The sequence below is a fragment of the Pygocentrus nattereri genome, chromosome 9 (assembly GCF_015220715.1).
Source record: "Pygocentrus nattereri isolate fPygNat1 chromosome 9, fPygNat1.pri, whole genome shotgun sequence".
Classification (NCBI taxonomy): Eukaryota; Metazoa; Chordata; class Actinopteri; order Characiformes; family Serrasalmidae; genus Pygocentrus; species Pygocentrus nattereri.
This window is the reverse complement of record NC_051219.1, coordinates 11,251,751-11,271,606: the sequence shown is the minus strand read 5'-3', so window position 1 is coordinate 11,271,606 and position 19,856 is coordinate 11,251,751. Positions and strand designations below refer to the sequence as shown.

At 41.9% G+C, this 19,856-nt stretch overlaps 1 protein-coding gene across 1 annotated transcript; it reads left to right on the top strand.

Annotated features, from left to right (window-relative positions):
* Positions 1 to 291: 291 nt before the first annotated feature.
* stk35 (serine/threonine kinase 35) lies at positions 292 to 9,058 on the top strand. The gene is made up of 3 exons (XM_017717915.2): positions 292 to 991; positions 2,852 to 3,601; positions 8,833 to 9,058. Exons 1-2 carry the CDS (start codon positions 466 to 468, stop codon positions 3,565 to 3,567), a joined length of 1,242 nt encoding a protein of 413 aa, XP_017573404.2. The 5' UTR covers positions 292 to 465; the 3' UTR covers positions 3,568 to 3,601; positions 8,833 to 9,058.
* Positions 9,059 to 19,856: the final 10,798 nt, after the last annotated feature.

The window sequence follows — 19,856 nt, the reverse complement described above, 5'->3', positions numbered from 1 at the left end:
GTCTCACCTCACGCCCCTGCAGGACAACGTCCAGCCGCCCTCATTTGCATACCAGGCGACTCAACCACTTGCCTCGGTACATGTTAACGCTTTCAGAGAGAGCTTGCAGCCTGAGTTTGACTACTCAAAAAGCTCTGTGCAGCATCGACAAGCATAATGATGTTCGGGTCTATTTTAAGGCTTCGCAGTAGAAATATCTGTAGAAAAAGCGTTTCATCCCGTCTCCTCCTCTTGAAGTGCAGTGGTACAGGCCGGGCGAGGCCCCGCCCACTGCGTTCACCCCTCTGTTCAGAATGGGCTCTTGTTATTGTTTATGTCGGAGGAGCGAGGAGCGCCAAAACTTCACAAAACAACCGATACCTGCTAATAAGTCACTCTGAAGCCACTCTTGGGTCTCTCGGGCTGAGAAGTTATGAAAAGTTGGCCCTCCGCCCTTAAACATGTGTTTAAAAAGGGAGTAAACTCATGGAGCTCCGCAACGGGATCCAAAGGGAAGTAAGCACCGAGCAGCAGCAGCAGCAGCAGCGGCGGCGGCGGGGCTGCAAGAGAGCGCAGGCGGCCCAGAGAGACCCCAGAGCCGGCGTGTGTAAAGTGCTAAGGCCGCTGCCTCTGGAGGACAATGACAATGACGAGGCAGAGGTGCGTGTGGAGAAGGGTTTCTCCTTCCTCAAGGCCAGCTCCGCGCTTTCTCTGGCGCCCCGGTACAGCCTGCTGAGGGAGGTGGGTCGCGGAAGCTACGGCGTGGTGTACGAAGCCGTGGCCCGCAGGTCCGGAGCCCGCGTGGCGGTGAAGAAGCTCCGCTGCGACGCTCCGGAGAAAGTGGAGCTCGCCCTGGCCGAGTTCTGGGCCCTGGCCAGCCTGGAGAAAAGGCACGAAAACGTGGTCCAGCTGGAGGAGTGCGTGCTGGAGAGGAACGGCCTGGCGCAGAAGATGAGCCACGGAAACAAACGGTCCAAACAGTATTTGCGTTTGGTGGAGACGTCGCTGAAAGGTGGGTGAAGTTGGACAACAACACGGCTTCGTTCAGAATCAGACTCGCTTCTTAAGGCGCCATTTAAGGTGGAACGGGAACATTCGAGTAGGAAGCTGACTTTAGCGTTGTGGCTGGCACCTTAACAGTCAGCGTTATGTCGGTTTTATTAGCCCGCTATTTAATATGCAGGCCTGGCCGAGCCGGTCGCCGACTGTGGCCCAGTGAGCTCAGCACTGCTGTGAACCGAGGCTGCAGTTCAAGCCAAGACACAGTCATACGCAGGAATAACGGCTTCTTTCTGGCTGTGGTGTAGGAGTGGTCGGTGCGTGTGTTGTGAATGTTGGCCATCTCCGCTTTGGGTAATAAATGACAGTAATTGTGAACATGACAGCCCGTCAAAGCCTCTTTAGAGTGAAAGTGCCGCTTTGGTGTAGTGCTCCAGTTGCCCTCGTGCAGCGCGTGAGGGAACACCATGTTCCAGCTCGATGATGGTTAACCCCTTAAATGCCAAACCCACACACCTCCACCCCTTTCCTCACCCCGCTCTCCCTTCTTCATGCCCCCATCGCCTGCGCTTGTTTTTGTCTTTCATTCTTGTTTCATTCTTTTCTTTCATGAGAAGTGGTTCTGAGCAGTGAGCTGAATTCTGTAGGTGTTGTTGTTGTGTGTGTATGTGTGTGTGTGTGTGTGTGAGAGTGCATTTGTTCCAGCCACTCCACTGGATCCACTTTGTGTTGTTATGTAAGTGTCATACTTTTGCAATGCCAGTCAAAAAAAGGCGAAACCCTGAGGCGTGGGCCGACGCTGCGCGCCCGATTTAGGTGCTCTCTGCTTGATGAGACTTTATGAAAAGATTACAGATGTGAAACCTGTGTTGTGCTTTTGGTCACTCTGCCCATATCAGAGACCCCGATGAGCCAGTTCATGCTTGTAGGCCAAAAGGTTAACGTGACTTCCTTTCCAGGCGTGTGGAAGTTTTTAAAGTTTAAATGTCGGGGCCCTGCCTTCCTAAGCATGCCTTGTTCACAGCATTCGTCCCTCTGTAAAGTCCAGCAGCTAAGCTTTGCAAGCTGTTGTAAGGCACAGACAGATTACCAGCTTTTGCGCAGTGTTTTTGGAACATGTCCAAGCACACCATTTGCCAAAATCAGTTTGGGGCTGAACGCTGACGGCTATTCCGTTGGTCTGCCAGCTCGAGTATTAAGTTAGTTTCCGGGTGTATTAATAGGCAATCAGCTGTGCCCTAAACTAAGACTGAAGTGTTTCATTTCGGTGCTATCAGACTGTACCATCTTTCATTTGTGAGCGTGCCTGAAAGAGTAGCTTATCAGTTTGGCCCCCCCCCCCCCCCCCCCCATCCGGCTCCACTTCAGGCTTTGTTCTGTTTTAAAATATTAGGTCATAAAATTGCACACATGTATTTTTCACCTTAAAAACATATTTAAGGTGCACAATTGGACCTTAAAACCATGGTTGTACCTGTTAAGAGAACATTTGTATTGTTTGTGCCTTAAACAAAAATGCACAGAACCTTTATTTCTAACAGTGTAAAGACTGAGGGCAGAGAACCAGAAGCCGTAGTGCTGTAAGTAATATCAGGGTGGAGTGTTGAAGTAATTCCATTATGGGTGCCAGTGCATTGTTTACCAAACTTGTTGCTTCTGTCTAGGAAAGTGTGTTTGATAAAACCTCTGTTTTTTGAGCATGAGCTTGACTTACAGAGGCTAAAATTACAAAATGAAGGAACTGAGGTTTTGTAGCTACGAGTACGCTGTGTTTACACACCCTTACACTTCAGATAATCTGCATTTGGTCAGTGGAAATGGGCAATGCATGCATTCACTCTACACTCAGTGAATTCCCTTCATGTTTTTCCAGGTGAACGCATCCTGGGTTATCCAGAGGAGCCGTGCTACCTCTGGTTTGTCATGGAGTTCTGTGAAGGTGGGGACTTGAACCAGTACATCCTGTCCCGACGGCCTGACCCAAAAACCAACAGGAGCTTCATGAAACAGCTGACCAGCGCCGTGGCCTTCCTTCACAAGAACAACATTGTACACCGTGACCTCAAACCAGACAACATCCTCATCTCACAGAAATCCGGCTCGCCCGTCATCAAGGTGGCCGACTTTGGCCTTAGCAAGGTGTGCGCCGGGCTGGGCTGCATAGAGCAAGAGGGTGAAGACCAGGTCAACAAGAACATCAACGTGAACAAGTTCTGGCTGTCGTCGGCCTGCGGCTCGGACTTCTACATGGCACCCGAAGTGTGGGAGGGGCACTACACGGCCAAAGCAGACATTTTCGCACTGGGCATTATCATCTGGGCCATGATCGAGAGGATCACGTTTATCGACGCAGAGTCAAAACGGGAGCTCCTCGGCACGTATGTCCGGCAAGGCAGCGAAATTGTCCCTGTTGGGGAGGCGCTGCTGGAGAACCCCAAGATGGTGCTTAGCATCCCACAGAAGGCTCGGAGTCCCATGTCGGATGGGATCCGGAGGCTCCTGCAAGACATGTTGGCCGTGAATCCGCAGGATCGGCCGGATGCTTTCCAGCTCGAGCTCAGAATGGACCAAGTCACGTGTGCTGCGTGAGAACAGTCTCCAGGTCAAACTTTCTTAGCTTCAGGTGAGTTTCCAGACTCTGCTTCACCATTAGTGAGTAATTTTTAACATGTGTTTAACCAGCATTTGCTCTCATTATTCTGTCTATTGCAGTGGTTCTTAAACTGGTCCTCATGGATCCCCCAGATGGTCTGCCATTTTGCTCTATCCCTATCTGTTGCAAGTTGGATTGGAGCGAAAACCATCTGGAGGTCCCCGAGGACTGGTTTGAGAACCACTGATCTACTAGGTTTCACAGTCCTGTGATCGGAGCCTGGTTTCTCAAATATATTGCTTTTGGCAGCAGATAATTGCTCATTACAGCAATAAACTTCAAACCAGAAATGCCCAGCACTACAGTTCAGTAGCCGTGTCCCGTTTAGACTGGAAGTTACGTTTTACTGCTGAATATCTTAGCCTGTGTAGAAACCTGTTGTTTCAAGAGCTTTAGTCTTTCTGCATTAAGATTAGCGGGCCTGGGGCACCTTAACTTTTTATTTTAAAGTCTTTTAAAGGCGGTTTTCCACAGCAGATTGACTTTAATCTGCACTAGGCTGCGCATGTCTGCTCAGGATTTGCGTTCCCTCTGTTTGTATTAGAGCAGGATGGTTTTTGGGAGGAGGGACGGGAGTGTTTTTCAGGACCCAAGCTCCTCTTCACTGACTTCCTTCTGTTTTTGAATGACCGAGCACACACCTTGCGCCCAGGCCTTATGCTTTTGACATGTATGTCCCACAGCTCTTCTTCTCAGCCTATTCAGGAGTGCCTGGGCTCCGCCCGCTGCTTTGTGCTGCCTTAATTAAATCCACAGCGCTCATGCCGCAGGGCCAGAGTGTACTCTGTGTGGGTGCCAGCCTATACCCAGCTCCCTTCCTCGTGGTGCACATGCTTCTCTTTTCCATGTATTTGCTTGTATGTTTCACCCTGGAGGCATTTCACAGGTGTTTAGATCAACAAGGTCTGACGCCTTTTGAACAGAAGAGTTAATGCTGCCGAAGTTTGGTTGCCAGTTCCCAGGTAGCTTATCATGAAGATATAGACGATTAGTGGTTGATCAGGGTCACTGTTAAATCCTGGGGGACTTGGGTTAAAGGAGAATTTCACAGATCTTTCTGAAGTCACTCAGTGAAATGGTGCACTGTAGAAAGTCACCATTGCAGGCTTCTTTACAGTGGTGGTGATGGGAATCAGGTGATGTCTCCAGCACAAATATAGCCATTTTATTTACTATCCAAAATAACCAGCGAATGTTCAGGGCTTTTACATGTAATGTTGATGACTGGAGTATAGAAAAGGCATGTACCTTTCTGCCATGAACGGATCTGAAAAAAATATGTTTTACGCTAATACCTTCTTGCAAAACTATCATAAAACATTGTCTTAAAAATTAGGCAACATATTTTGAACCAATTCATGTTCTAACTTTCTGTGAGACAACCTTTAGAGGTATTACGTGCCTTTGATATCTGGTTCCTTTCACCAGCTGTGAGCAATTCTGACTTGCCAACAGGGTATTTTTCATCAGACAACTCTGAATGACATTGTTTACATCTTAATGATAGAATTTATTATTCCAAAATGTTGAAAAATAGCTGGAATTGCCATTTCGAGCAGTAAATAAAATGCCTACTGGCCTTGAGGTTTATTTGGTGGAGGAGGGAGGTGATCTTGTCTGTGCAGTTTTGGGGCTTTTGTGTTCCGTGATAAGGGTGACTGTGGTTGCCTCAGCGGAAATTTGCTATTTTAAAGTCACGGCATGCTTGGTTGGGGCACGCAAGCTTTCATCCCTCTTCCTCTCACCACAAATCTTGACCAGATGACGTCTCGCTATCGTGCTATCTTCTGTCTTAAATTGAGTTTGACTGAAGGCCATGCTGGGCCATTAATGTTGTTGCTCGTGTTGGGCCTTTACCACTGTTGTGAGTTATGTCACTTCTTTTATATGATCTCAGTGATGTGTCAGCAGTATGTAGGCTGCAGATGGCTAATGAGCTGGGCACGGGCTCAATGGATGTGTACGTGATTGCATGTTTCCAGTGACGGAGCAGTATGGCCTGGTTCTTTCACTGAAGGCTCGGATATAGAGCAGTTATGCAACGGGCTCGACCCCTCCCCCTCCTACCCCTCTGTCCTAAGAGGGAATCAGTCCATCAGAGCAAGCTGGCCTGAGAAAGGAACCTGCATACTGTAAGTGTTTACGTTGTAGGGGGCTGGGGATTGAGAGGGGGGATTTTGACATGTGTTAGAGGCAGTCCTTTCTCCATGGCCTAAAGTAATAGGATGGGATTACTGGTGAAATGGAGATAATTGCAGTTGCCTGTAGAAGCCCACTGCACAGTTACACCGCCCCCCTCCCTTCCTCCCAGAGTGGTGCCCAGCAGCTAGACAATGAGACCGCCGCTGCTACTGCTGTTCCACTCGCTCTCATGTTGGGAACATTTTGTCCTTTTTGCCCGTCGGGCCGACGGTGGCCGATATAGGCTACAGCGCATGTCTGAACGTTGTATCTGGGATTATTATTTGATTCTAAAGCTAAATAAGGCAGCGAAATAAAGCAGATCAGACATTTTTTGTGAATTTTATTTTACTTGCTTTCATATTTTTGTTTTTTTCCCATGGCTTTTCAACAGTGTGCGTGTTTTTCTTTGACTGCTCGTAGCAACTGGAAATATTTAAGAGCACGTAAATATTTGTGATGACATTTGCGACAGTAAATACAATATATTGTATCCCCTTGTTGTGATGTCAGCCCCCCTCAAAAGTTTCAGGTCTTTAAACCTTATTTGGGTCGAATGACAGGGAATTCTTTGGGCCGAGTGCTTGGAAAAGAAAACCGAAATAATTAATTCGGCAAAACCTGCATACCAAGGAAAACGCTTTGATGAACACGAAATGCGTTGAAGCAAAAATATACGAAAGGTATTCGCAAATAGCTCTTTCATTCTAATGGTACCTCTCTCAATTGAAAAGTAATAGATTTATCCAATTCCAAAAGGCAGTGTGTCCCCAAACTTTGGATGGGAAATGTAAATAGCCTCCTATTAATGTTCAGGACATTGCTTTGGCTTTTACTGCTGCAGTTTCTGATAAAAATGAACATCGTCCAGTCTTGGTTTCAGAAAAACGGCCCACTCTGAAGCAGCTTTCACAGCTGGTTCGTGTGTTGGCTCTGCTCACTGCACTGGGTCAGGCTTTATGAGGTCTCAGAGGAGCAGCTCTTGTTTAGCTGCTGGCTGCAGCGCATAGGACGGCATGTACTCGTTGCTCCCGGTGGGCGTGCCTCTCTGTATGTAGGATAACTTGTTGATCCGAGAGTGCCAAGCGTGAGCCGCATAGCCCCACAGCAGCTGAACATAGAAACAATGACGTGATGCGCGAGAAAACTGGGGCACTTTTGTTTATTTATTTGTTCGTCTGTTAGATTGTTTTTTGTTTTTTTTTCTGAATGAATAGGCCTGAGGGAGAGCTGAGCAGACCACTGCAGTCTTCAAGGGGGGGTTTGTAGTCAAAAACAACAGGAACAAGCAGGATCGAACAAAACGTGTCCAGATCCTGAAACGGCCCAAATAACTTGTCTTTACTTGGTGCTCGCACTGATATTCTGGATTGACTGAAGTAGGATGGTCAACTTTATGCCAGAGGTGTGAGGGGGAAGGGCAGGGAGTGTTGCATCAGAGGGAGGGGGCCATGGACTTGGGTGTTGAAGGGGACAGGGGTCTTGTTGAAGAGAACCATTGAGTTTGCCTTCAGGCTATATAAATACATTTTTTTCGGTTACATTTATTTTAATGCCGTTTGGAAACAGCAGCTGCTCTTTACTGTATGATGTAAAAACGATGTGGAATGAAATATTGCTACAATAAAGGGGAATATCGTTGATCTTAAAGATGTCAGAATATTGAAATCATTCAGATGTAAAGTCATTCAGAGTGGTTTGATGAGTGCTTTGGTGAAATTCTCTTCTAGAGAATATACTAAGTCAGGACTGTCCACAGTGGTGGTGATAGGAACCAAACGTCTGAAGAGTTTAATGTCTCTAAAAGCTCACAGAAAGTTGTGACAGTAAATGGTCACAAACACAGTAAAATTTATTCATTTATTTATTTATTTTGTAGACCCCTGGTTCCCACCACCACCATTGCAAAGAAATTAGAGTCTCTTCAAGTTCCTCTACAAATGAGCCATTTTACTTCAAACCACTCTGAATGACTTCTGTTTTACACACCTCAGAATTAAGAAAATGTTCCTTCACCTGTAAGTTTACCGTTCAGGCGATGAAAGCTTTGTGGCGGTGATGATAAATATAGTCAAGACACACTTAGAGACTCCACTCTGGCATTTTTACGACCTCATCACTCCACACAGCCGTTCACTTGTTATATAATTTTACAGATTTTTGACGCACTGCTGGCACAGATAAGTTGCCTAGTTCACCAATTCGCCCTCATAGCGTGCGCCTTGTTCATGCCGGAGAAATGCAGTCATGTTCTGATCTAACTGAAGCAGAAAAGGAGGGGCAACGTTCTTAGATCCTTCAGGAAATTTGGTGCCTTTATGGCTTCATTGTCTGACATCTGTTGTTTGAGGAATGGGCTGGAATTCCTGAACTCTGTAGGCTACTTTGAGCGTGTTTACAGTTTCATTGACTCAGTCCGTTTCTAACTATAGCCCGTTGTCTTTAGTCTTTCTGAAGCCGCTGTACAAAACCGACCCTTTGAATAAATAAATTATCCAGAGGTTAAGTAGGTTTTACTGATGCAATTGAAATGTATGTTAATGTCTGAAAAAATAGTTAAACTTATAGCAATGAGGCATTATTGTAATTGTAACAGAACGTACTTAGTTTTATTTGCTGACAACTTTCATTTGAAACGGATAAAAAAAATGATTATAAATAATAATTAAAATACAGAATTTGTTGATTTCAGCCGGTCTCAAAAGGATAAAAATTGCATCAGTGTTTTTAATTTTGGGTGGTTTGGTGTGAAATGGTTCATCGTAGAGAAACTTATCGATGCAGCCATTTAATTTACAGTCCAAAATGACCGGTTAACCTGTGTGTGTGTTCTGAGATTTATAGGTCTGGTTCCCATCACCACCACTGTGAACAGTTCTGACTCTGAGATCCTCTAGAGCGGAGCATTTTACACCAAACCGCTCTGAATTACTTGGTTTACATATTAACGATTGAATTATGCAGCAATTAGGAAAATCAGTGGGAATTCCTTTAATTTTTTTCCTGTTTTGTCCCCTTAGGTTTGGGAGAGCAGGCCGGAGAAAGGGACTGTGCATCACTGTGGGAACCGTGAAGCCTGCTTTGCGATCACTCGTGTTGGACAGACTCGGTTCTATTCAGGTTACATCACGTGGAAATGCTATGCAGTCGACTTTTGTAACAGTTTCTTTTTCTACACCTTTTCTACGCCCCTCGTCACCCAAAGCTCCCAATCCCATAAAAGACTGTGTCAGTCTGTGTTTATAGATCTTTACTAAGCTTGTCTTCTGTTTCTGCTCCTTCTCCAGTCTTATCAACACTGTTGCAATAGATCAAGGGAGTTTTGTTGTTTTTTTGTTTTTGTTTTTGTTTATTTTTCCACTGTTAGACACTGATCTTCTGTTTTTGGACCAGAGAGGAAAACGTGCTGCACTTTGTACTCCGACATATCACCTCTGCACTTCTCACAGACTTACCCAAAGAGCCCGTCAGTATACCTGTAGACTTTTTTTTATGGACAAGGTTCCACAGCTGGTTCTATGGAATACTGTGGAATATTCAGAGAATTATTCCATGATCTGGAATTCCGGAAACAGTGTAACAGAAGTAAATGAATAGTTATTAACAGTTAAACTGTGAATGAAGTAATGTGAATGAGTTGGGTACACCCCGGCCCTGTCTCTCTGTCCCTACGATATGTGTAGGCGAGCAACAGCGTCCCGTTTCAGAATCTCACTCCTGTGCCTTATTTCATCTCTTAAAGGAGAATATTTCAGTAACATTTTAGTTTTTTTTTTTTCTTTTCCCTTACAAGTTTCCTTACAAGATCATTGGAACAAAGTCATATATCCAGCCTTGCGCACAGAAACAAGGGATAACGCTAAAATGGCCAGGTTTCAGTCACAGACAAGGGAAAAACTTGATGTAGGATTTCATACACACACACACACACACACACACACACACACATACACACACACACACTCTCACTGGCCACTTTATTCGGTACACCTGTTCAATTGCTTGTTAACACAAATTGCTAATCAACCAATCACACGGCCGCAACTCACTGCATTTAGGCCTGTAGAGGTGGTCAAGAAAACTTGCTGAAGTGCAGACCGAGCATCAGAACGGGGAAGAAAGGGGATTTAAGGGACTTTGAACATGGCGTGGTTGTTGGTGCCAGACGGGCTAGACGAAAATGCCTTGTTGATGTGAGAGGTCAGAGGAGAACGGGCAGACTGGTTCCAGATGATAGAAAGGCAACAGGAACTCAAACAACCAACCAGAATCTCTGAGGAACGTTTCCAACACCTTGTTGAAAGTGTGCCACAAAGAATTAAGGCAGTTCTGAAGGCAAAAGGGGGTCCGACCTTTTACTAGCAAGGTGTACCTGATAAAGTGCCCGGTAAGGATATATATATATAAAATATGCAATCACGCCCACAATATGGCCTTCTAAAACTTGGCAGAACATCTTGTTTTGCTTTATTCTGGCCATATTGTCATGTTTTACAAATACTTAAAGCATTAACTTTTGTATTGAAAAGGGCAAACAAATCAGGCATAATAAGATAGTTGCTGTTATTAATATTATAATTATTATTATTGTTGTTGTTTTTTTCCACTGACTTTTTTAAGGTTATGAAGTTGACCTTGCGGTGCATGTTACACGAGATGTACAAAGGGATCAAATTGACAATTGTGGGTTTTCATCTATTACTTTGATGAACCCAGCCCTGATATGCCAGTGACTTCTGGCTCAGAAACGCGCACAAAAAATGCTTCAAAATCTCTGCAAACCGAACTGAAAAATGGGGAGCGGATCATTGTGTGAATCTTTTCTATGGTTCTGTTGTCTCTTGCTTTTCTGTTAGAATGTTAGACGGAACAATTGGTATTCATGGGAAATGTAGTCCCACTCATTCGGCTCCTGTTCGTGTGTAGTAAACCTGCTGCATGGTCCTGTTTCTGTGGCCGTCACTGAGCGAGGTTAGCTTAGGAATCTGCATCACTGAACCTCCAGAAACACTACCACTCCGAATGTGCCAGATTATTCCTGTTCCTCTAGTTTTCTGACGTTCGTGGCTTGCAGGCTTAGGCTCACCTGTTATTTTCTGGGACCATAATATTGTATAAAAAAAGATTTCATGTCTTTGTAAAATGAACTTTGTAGATTATGGTCATCGCTCATCAAGGTTACAACATTTGTCTGGTTTATTATTCCCAAATTTCAGGAACGGACATGGTAAGAGTTTATTTTATTTCACTGAGTCAGATTGTGATCATTTGTCATTTAGTGTTTTCTGGTTTACTTATTTGATGGTTCTACCTCACTTTTCACAGTGTTCCTGATGTTGGTTCTCACTAAGCTGTGTTTTGTGTCAGATTCTGCATTATATTGTAATGATATAATATGTGCTTCCGTTCGTTCTTTCTTCCATAACGTGTTATTAAACAATCTCAGTGCAACTGTGGTTTAAAATTTAAGGTCCTTTATCTCATCAGGTTCAATTCTACTCGTTCCAGTAGCTTAACAAAAGTATAAATAGTAGTAAATCTGCCGAATTACGGATGCCATTAAGTGTGTACATCTTAAATCCCGAGTCAGGAATTGATTAAAAACAGCACCCTGGCTGCCTCAGGCTGGGATGTACTGGATGTTGCATCAGACCCACTTTTGTAGAGCATAATTTTCCCATCAAATGGAACAACTTTTAATCATGGATCTGTCTTCATCCTGATTAGCTTTTCTAAAGGAAAGAGTTGATGGAGCTTTATACCTACTGCCTTTTTACGTTACCCAAAAACACCTCACTCATATATCCAGTTCCTTGTCGTATTTACCTACACAGTTTACACTTTGACCACAAGGTCCAACTGCTGGCCTGTAGTCTTTTCATCCAGCAGCACTGCGCTTATCAGATACTTCAGAGAGTAATTCCTGATGCCTTCCATTATCATCATTAGTCTCTTAATGCGTCACTAGCTGATGTCCGAAATGCAGACCTCTCCAGAAATACCTCACCATCTCAGGAACCTGTCCTAACATCACTTTTCAGTCATCAAATATCTCAACACAGGCTCAGAATACCTGCTGCCTATAGATCGTTTGCAGGTCAAACAACAAAACAATTATTTTTTCTTTCTAAGCTTATGTGAATTATAGGTTTTGATACATTTTCAGGCAGATGATGTTAACTGCTATGACCAGGCGTATGTGAAAGTTTGGGCACCCCTGCTCAAATTCTCTATTGTTTTAATGAGCAATTATTGTTTATTTGCTAAATTAAATAGCTGGAACATATTAAACATAATATGTGGTCTGAGGGGTAAAAAAAATGATGGTACAGTTTATATTAATGTTTGTTTTTATTTCTTTTCCTTTATGTTAAATTCAGAAAATAAATAAGAATTGCAGTAAAATTTCCAGAAAAACTCCACGCTGACCGATGCGTTAACTTATTTTCACTTTGTCTGGGGGGGCTCAAACTTCTCCATATGACTGCATGCCCCTTCACATCGCCCACACAGCACCCTGTGACAGATACTGCAATCAAATGGTTACTTTTTCCTGACCAACACCTTTTCTTGAAACCCTGGATTTAATGTCTGGATTTATCAAGTTCAAATGTAGACTTTTGGGAACGGGACTGCTTGTCATGGTAGCACAGACTGTTTTGGTAACGAAGCCATGAGTGACTCGTAGTGTCCGTTCTTTCCTGTAAATGACTGTTTTTTTTAAAAGAAATAAGTAATAAAATAAAATAAATACAACAGTTTGTTTGACTTATTTAATGTTGCATCATGGTGCATTTACTGTAACATTAATATAGTAGTTCACATTGAAACATATTCTAATCAGTTTAAATCATCACACGTGTGCATACAGTATAACCCATTTACAGTGTTGTGTTGCAGTGGTATGAGCTGTTTTGAAGTCTCAGAACAAAACCTAAAAGAGGGCTATGCAAACTGTCTAAATCAGCTATGACAGCTCTGAATTTTAAAATAAATTCATAAAATGATTTTTTAAAATGATCTCCGGCATGAAAGAACAGACTCCTGCTGTATAACTTTTATATTAAACATACTTAAATATTTATACACATTTCATTTAAAATGTCAAAAAAATGCATTTCGCTAGGGCTAGTAACATTTATGGTGTTCGTAAATAAGACAAGCATTAGTCTTAAGACTAAGATTGTGTAAATGGACCAAGCATGATTATATTATTATATATGCTTTTAATAATGCTAATGAAACCAGCCACTGGCATATTGTTAACTGCAATGTACAGTATAGCCTGACTGCACTGGTGTATTGCAGTGGTAAGAGCTGTTTTGAGATCATGGGGAAAAAATTCTATTTTTAAATTTTATTTAGACTATGATAATTAGTCTTTTTGAATTTGTTAGCGATTTTTAATTACTTTGTACAGACTCCTCAGGTGCTGAAGTATACCTTTGTTTTATGGAGTATATTTAAAAATGCATTTTGCTAATGCTAATAATATTTGTTATTCTTAGATATGACTCATATTAGTTTTAAGTAAGACTAAGGTTGCATTAATAAGACGAAGAATGCCATAATAATACTGTTAACTGCAATATGCCATGTGTTGGTTCCATTAGTGTTGGAATACCAATATATAGATATTATCTTCTACCATGAAAACTAAATGAAGCAAAGTGTTTGAAAAAACGCCACGGCCTACAATTAGCTTCTTTAGTGTCATTCACCGAGGGGCCATTTTGCTTGTTAATTCATGCTCACCATGACCAGTTTTCCGATCGGTTAAACTCACTTTTCCACATGCGAATGTCGGCACCACGGCTGCCACAGCGGTGCTGCTGCTCTCAACTCTGGCCAAAACTGAAATGAACATGTTTCATGGTCTGCAGCACCGGATCAAATGATCTTTGTTCGGCTGACAAACACAAAAGCTGATCAGTTCAGAAAGCTGCAGCTCATAACTTCACCAGGGCAAGTCAGAGCATATCAGCGCAGTCCAGTTCCATTTACACTGGCTTCCTATTGCGTTCCGCATTATGAGAACTGTAAGGCCTTGCTTCTGACATTTTAAGCCCTTAATGGTCCGGCTCTGGCGTATCATGCTGATCTCTCGGAGGCTCAGAGACCATCTACCGCACTTCGCTCAGCTGCATATCCCTAGATTTACTTGCTTCTCAGCTGGTGGGAGACCATATTAGTTCAGGCAAGCATGCTGAGCTTGCTAGGTTTCTTTTAATTTGTAAAAATGAATTTGTTAAATTTAAAAGTCTTTTTTTTTTTTTGCTTTTTGTTCTTGTCTTCCAGTGTAAATCACTCTTAAGATTTTCTGACCAAAAAAGTAAAGTGCTTTATAAAAACAGACTATGAGAACCCGGAAATGTGAAAGAGGCTATTATTGCTAACACCTTGTATCTATGTTGGCTAGCTAGCCTGTTATGCCACTAACATGCCAACATATCAAACCGATAGCAACTCAGTGTGACCAAACATCTCATTTTAACCAGGCACTGATTTGTAATCTGAGCACTTTAGCACCATTACCACCATAACAAATGTCCAAATGTCTTAGCTAGCTAGCTAGCTTAGCTAAGCTAGCCTTCCTACAGTGTTTCAGGTAAACCAGGTCTTCCCTTCATCATTGTGGACTGAATCTGATATCCAGCTGCTGTATTTCTTGTCTTTGCATCTATTTGGACATTTTTCAAAGCCTCAACATGGGCAAATGTGAACGGCACATCAGTTGTTTTGCTCCTTTTTCTCCGTAGCTGCTGAACCCGGTTTCTACCCTGTGTGAGGCAGAGTAAACAAAAAGGCTGCCTTGTAAACAAGGCCAGTGAGAGGCTAATGGCTCTTTAGGCCCCCCAAAAATGAGGTTATAATAATGGTACAACACAGCTGTTTAGTGTTTTCTTTGATTTCTTTGAAGGAATCACACAAAGCTGTTTTTCAGCCTGGCTCATTATATAAATATTACTAATCAGCTAAAGTCTACCTGCAGTCATTGTTAGACTCCTATTAAACCTGTTGTTCATCGATTATCAAGTTTTGTGGTAATTTTGGGTAAATAAGCTTGGCCTAGATGTTGATTCACTGAGGCCGAGAGGCCGTCGACCCCGTAACCTTAAACAGGCAGACGTCCCACAGAGTGGCAGTGCCCAGGTCACCGAGAGGTCGCAGACTGCAGTCCATGACGGGCCATGATCTTATAGGGATTATCCGTTTGTGAACTGAGGAGACAGACTGAACTTACTAAGCGCGGCTCTCGCACCCGCTTTGACCCCCACCCTGGACCTACACGCATGTAGCTGTGCACATAAGACGCATGGTCATTCAAACAGCCTCGTCTCTGCTGCTCTCTGTGTGTGAGTAACACAGGTAAAATGTCCACGGCATGCGCACAGTGTCTTAGTACTAGATGTACTTTGGCCTGAAGGAACAGAGTGTGTGCGTGATGTGGTGATGGGGAAGTGAGGAAAGAGAAAAAATAAGGGTGAGTTGAGGACTCAGCTCCAATATACAAGCCAGTCACCCCTCATTAACACCTCTAAGATTACAGCCTCCAGAAACACTCTGCTTCGTTATGTAATGATGGGCTCTGGAGCTGCTTCAGGGTCATAACGAACAGTTCACCAAAAGATGTTTTTAGATGTTTTGTTAAATATTTCAAGAAGTGTATAAAATGATCGGTAATATATAATAATTATCATAATATAATAATTTACATTCATTGGTCCCCACTTTTGAAATATGAATGGATGTTCATTTTATTATAACTTCATTTTCAAATCTGTGTGGTATCTTTTTTTTTAGGACGTCATTAATGATTTACAGCTTCGGTCATCATTATGGACACATTTTATTTATTTCATTTCTTCAGTTTTATTTACAGCCTCCTACTGTCCCACTAACTTTTTGACATTTTTGAAGTTGAACAAAATAAAAAATACAATCTTTTTATTTGACAGTCGTTATCTGAGTAATGTATGTCCTTTTTGACCATCATGAACAATTGAAACAATGTAAAGGGTAAATGGCTATTTCAAAGGCAAAAAAGAAAAACAAAAAATAAAACACATTTCGGACTTTAGGCTAAATTTATTTTGCTTTGAGTGACCCTGTATGTTAATTATGTTTAATGACAATTATGACAATTTTAGCTAATTCTGAGCAGAACTCAAAAAGGCTAGCCAGTACATGACTAGCAAGCACAGCATTGAATGTCTGTACACACATCCATCCATCCATTTTCTGAGCCGCTTCTCCGTCAGGGTCGCAGGGGTTGTACACACATAAAATCATAATATTTTTATTAAAACACACAAAAAAATTATTGGAGAAAATATGTTCCACACTGATTTTCAGATTTTGATGCACATATACTTCAAAACAATGGGATCTAACTGGTCACCATGTGGCCATGAGGGACAGGGATGCAGCCTCACTTCATGCTCTGAATTGCAGGGGTGTGGCTAAAATAAGGCTCCGCCTAAGGGTTAAATCTTGTGTGTCGGTAGTGACAAAAAGCCGCGGAGCAACATTTGAATGAAGTTTTTATTTAAAAAATTTAACTCATAAATCAAAATCTTTAGAACTTCACTTTGAAAGAAATTAAAAATACATTAAAAAAAAACAACGTAGTTATTATTTTCACAAGTTGAAATTTGAGGATTAGGGTTTTAGATAGACACCCTCCAAAATAAAAGTACCCTATAAATGATGGTTTTGTACATATTTGGATTTTTAACTATCTCTATTAATGCCTTGGGTTTAGACAGATCAAATAATCCATGTAAATATCTAAAGTAAAAGTACTTGTTTTTTTATAACTTTTTTTTTTTTTTACTGTGGGACTAAATAGATATAAGTTATGGCATGTTGTATATTTTATGCTTTATTCGAATTTAACATAAAACATGAAAAATGACCTGTACAAAAGTTATGGCATATTTTCTATTTCATTTTTTTCAATATGTCAAACTCTACTAAATAAGATAGAATACATTCAACTCACGTAAACAGAAGTTGTGCACTAAAATGTACAGATATATTTGTGTTTGTTTGCTGTAGAGGATGTGATAACAGGGAAATTCACAAGCAGAGTCCTGCGTGTCTGTGACTGTATTGTAGGAATGAGAAGACATGGCCAGTAAGACACTCCACCACTCCCAAGTATATCAGGCCTCTGAACTGCTCACACCTCACCAGTACACAGCAGTATATCTGAATCAGCATTAACACTGTTGTGTATTATGTTTGGGCTATTGGTGTTGGTGTATGTAGAATATGATCAGAATTTGTACTTGAATATGAATCACTATATTCAAGAAAATTAATATAGAGCAAAGTGTTAAACTCTAATGTATCGTCCTGTACAACTTATCTTAATTAGAAAAATACATGAAAAATCACCACCAACGTTTACAAAGCTCACAAAAATAATTTATACAGATAAATGAAATGCAATTCAGTAAGTGATGTAAGTCCTAGACAATTTAAAGATTAATATGTGTGTTTAGACAGGCATTAAAATATATTGCATTAAAAATGTAGTGTTTGTTGTGTTTTAACTGTCACACTATTTGACATTTTAAGGTTAAAAATGGTATCGAAAAGATTACATTCACGTGAGCTTAGCTCATGTATTTCAATATAGTTTTTACATATTTGGACCACTTTGGCCCCTGTTTGATTGATTTAATTTGCATTTGTTGAACCACAAATGATCACAAGGCCTTATAATTAGCCATAATTCAAATTTCTATTCAGGGGAATATTCAGACACTCCAGGGCTTCAGTCATTGCAACACACCATACACTCCTTAAGTATGTGTGTGTGTGTGAGGGAGGGAGGGAGGGAGGGAGGGAGTGTGTGTGTGTCTGTCAACAGGAAACAGAGCCTATAGAGAAGGAGCAGCTAAACACGCCTGGTACACGCTGTACTTTAGCGTATAGATAGTGAGGCCTGCTACATGGGCAACACACATACACACACAGAGGGAAAACAAACCTGTATCTGTAACACTTTCACCAGCTTACACCGTCACACACACATAACCCAGTAAAACACAACACACACTGTGGAGACCTGCAGGTTTTTACATATGAAAATGTACTTCATGTGATTTTAACACGTGTGAATGAGCAGATACTGAACATCTATATACTGCTGTAGTGCAGTACAACATCACTGGCCCTGTAACTTTTTTTCCTGATTCTTTGGCTCAAACCAAACTTATTTGCTAATTTGCTGAAAATATACTAACTTACTGACCTTTTTTGCAGCCATGCATCCACCATTCAATCAGTCATTTTGGCTTTAGTGTTTCTGTCTGGCTAAAACTCGAAAAACACTCAACATTTGAAAACGATTACCCTGATCATCTCAAAATTCAAGCGGCTTACATATACTGAGTTTCGGATGTAGCAGGGTAGGTCTTTACTATTATTTTCTTAATCGTGCACATTCACGCAGTCAGTGTGGCTCAACAACTTTACAACCACTACTTATGATAAAATCTGGGATGTTTCTGATTTAAAAAGGTCAATCTGACTAAAACTTTACCTGGTGTTGTAAAGTCTACGATGTTGGTAATGGAAAATTATATAAGTTCGTAGAGGCCGAGAGGCGGCTCTAAATTTCTGGATTGTTATCTTGAGATCACACGACAATTCATGACTTCAAGATAATAACTTTTGTTATATCAAGATTAGAAGATAATTGTGAACTCAACTCTTGTTGTCTCAAGATCACAAGATCATTAAGCCATGATCTCAAGATAACAATTTTGCAATCTAAAGACAATGGTTACCTTGACATCACGACTTAATTATCTTGTAATCTCAAGATAACTTTGTCATCGTGAGATCTCAAGACAATTCTTATCTTGAGATCATGCCTTAATTGCCTTGTGATCTCAAGATGACAACTGCTCTAATATCAAGATCACAAGATAATTGGCATCTCAACTTTTGATGTCTCAAGATCAGAAGATAATTAAGCCATGATCTCAACAATTTTGTTATCTTAAAATCAAAAGACAATGGTTACCTTGAGATCACGACTTAATAATCTTGTAATCTCAAGATAACATTTGTTATATCAGGATCACAAGAAAAGTAAGTTGTGATCGATTGGTTATCTTGTAATGTCAAGATAACAACTTTTTATGAAGATGATAAGATAACGAAGTCATGATCTCAAGATAACAGTCCAGAAACGTATAACTACTCTTGGCCTCTCTGAAAAATGAGTGGTAAAACTTCAATTCCGTAGTATTTTGCCTTAAAACACCCTGCATGTTCCTCTCCAGCACGAGTGGATTCTAAGACAGAAATCCGTAAATTTCTCTAAAAGGAGTTTTTTCACATCAGACCCTCTGAAAGACTTTACATCTGAGTCACTGAGCCATGCAGAGATTTTTCAGCATTGGTGGAATTGGCCTTTAAGTTGGCGTGCAGATGCATAGAGGGTGATGCTGCAGACTCCTGGCCACACTTGGTTGGCACGCTAACATCGCGTGTTTAGTGAACCGTTCGCAAAGTCAGTCTTTCAGTGTCACGCTCGGCTCGCCATGACTGACAGGAGCTGCTCAACATGGCCATCATTGTTCTGGCACGGAATAGCAGACAGTGAGATGTAAACAGAGCGTGTACGGAGCGGAAGAGCGGAAGTGGGCAGCTGCTGTGGCTTTCGGTGGCACGCGTCCACCAGCATGTCATGAAATGTGGTGAACTTCATGCCAAAGGACACCAATTGACACTTCTTTCTTCAGTCACTGAGGGTTGATGTCCCCCGGCTTGTGGTTTTTATGGGAAAGTTCTCGCGCTGAACGACACGGTCATGTAGACATCTTTGCTGTTTTATGTTCAGCACTGCAAGGCTTGCGTTTTTATTCTGAAATTGTTTGGAGACAGTAGAGTGCATTTAAAGAATCCACGGAGAGTGGGATTCATCCACTAGGAATTGTCGTGGCTTGCTGCCGAATGTGGTCGTAAAGGGTGCTGCGGCCCTCTGATAGATTTACGGCTCGGAGCCTCAGGCACACACACT

Bases quoted from the DNA above. Each gene is read 5' to 3' on its own strand.
- stk35 (XM_017717915.2), top strand. From the start codon at position 466: ATGGAGCTCCGCAACGGGATCCAAAGGGAAGTAAGCACCGAGCAGCAG. The intron at 992-2,851 runs GTGGGTGAAGTT...ATGTTTTTCCAG, and splicing joins GGTGGAGACGTCGCTGAAAG to GTGAACGCATCCTGGGTTAT.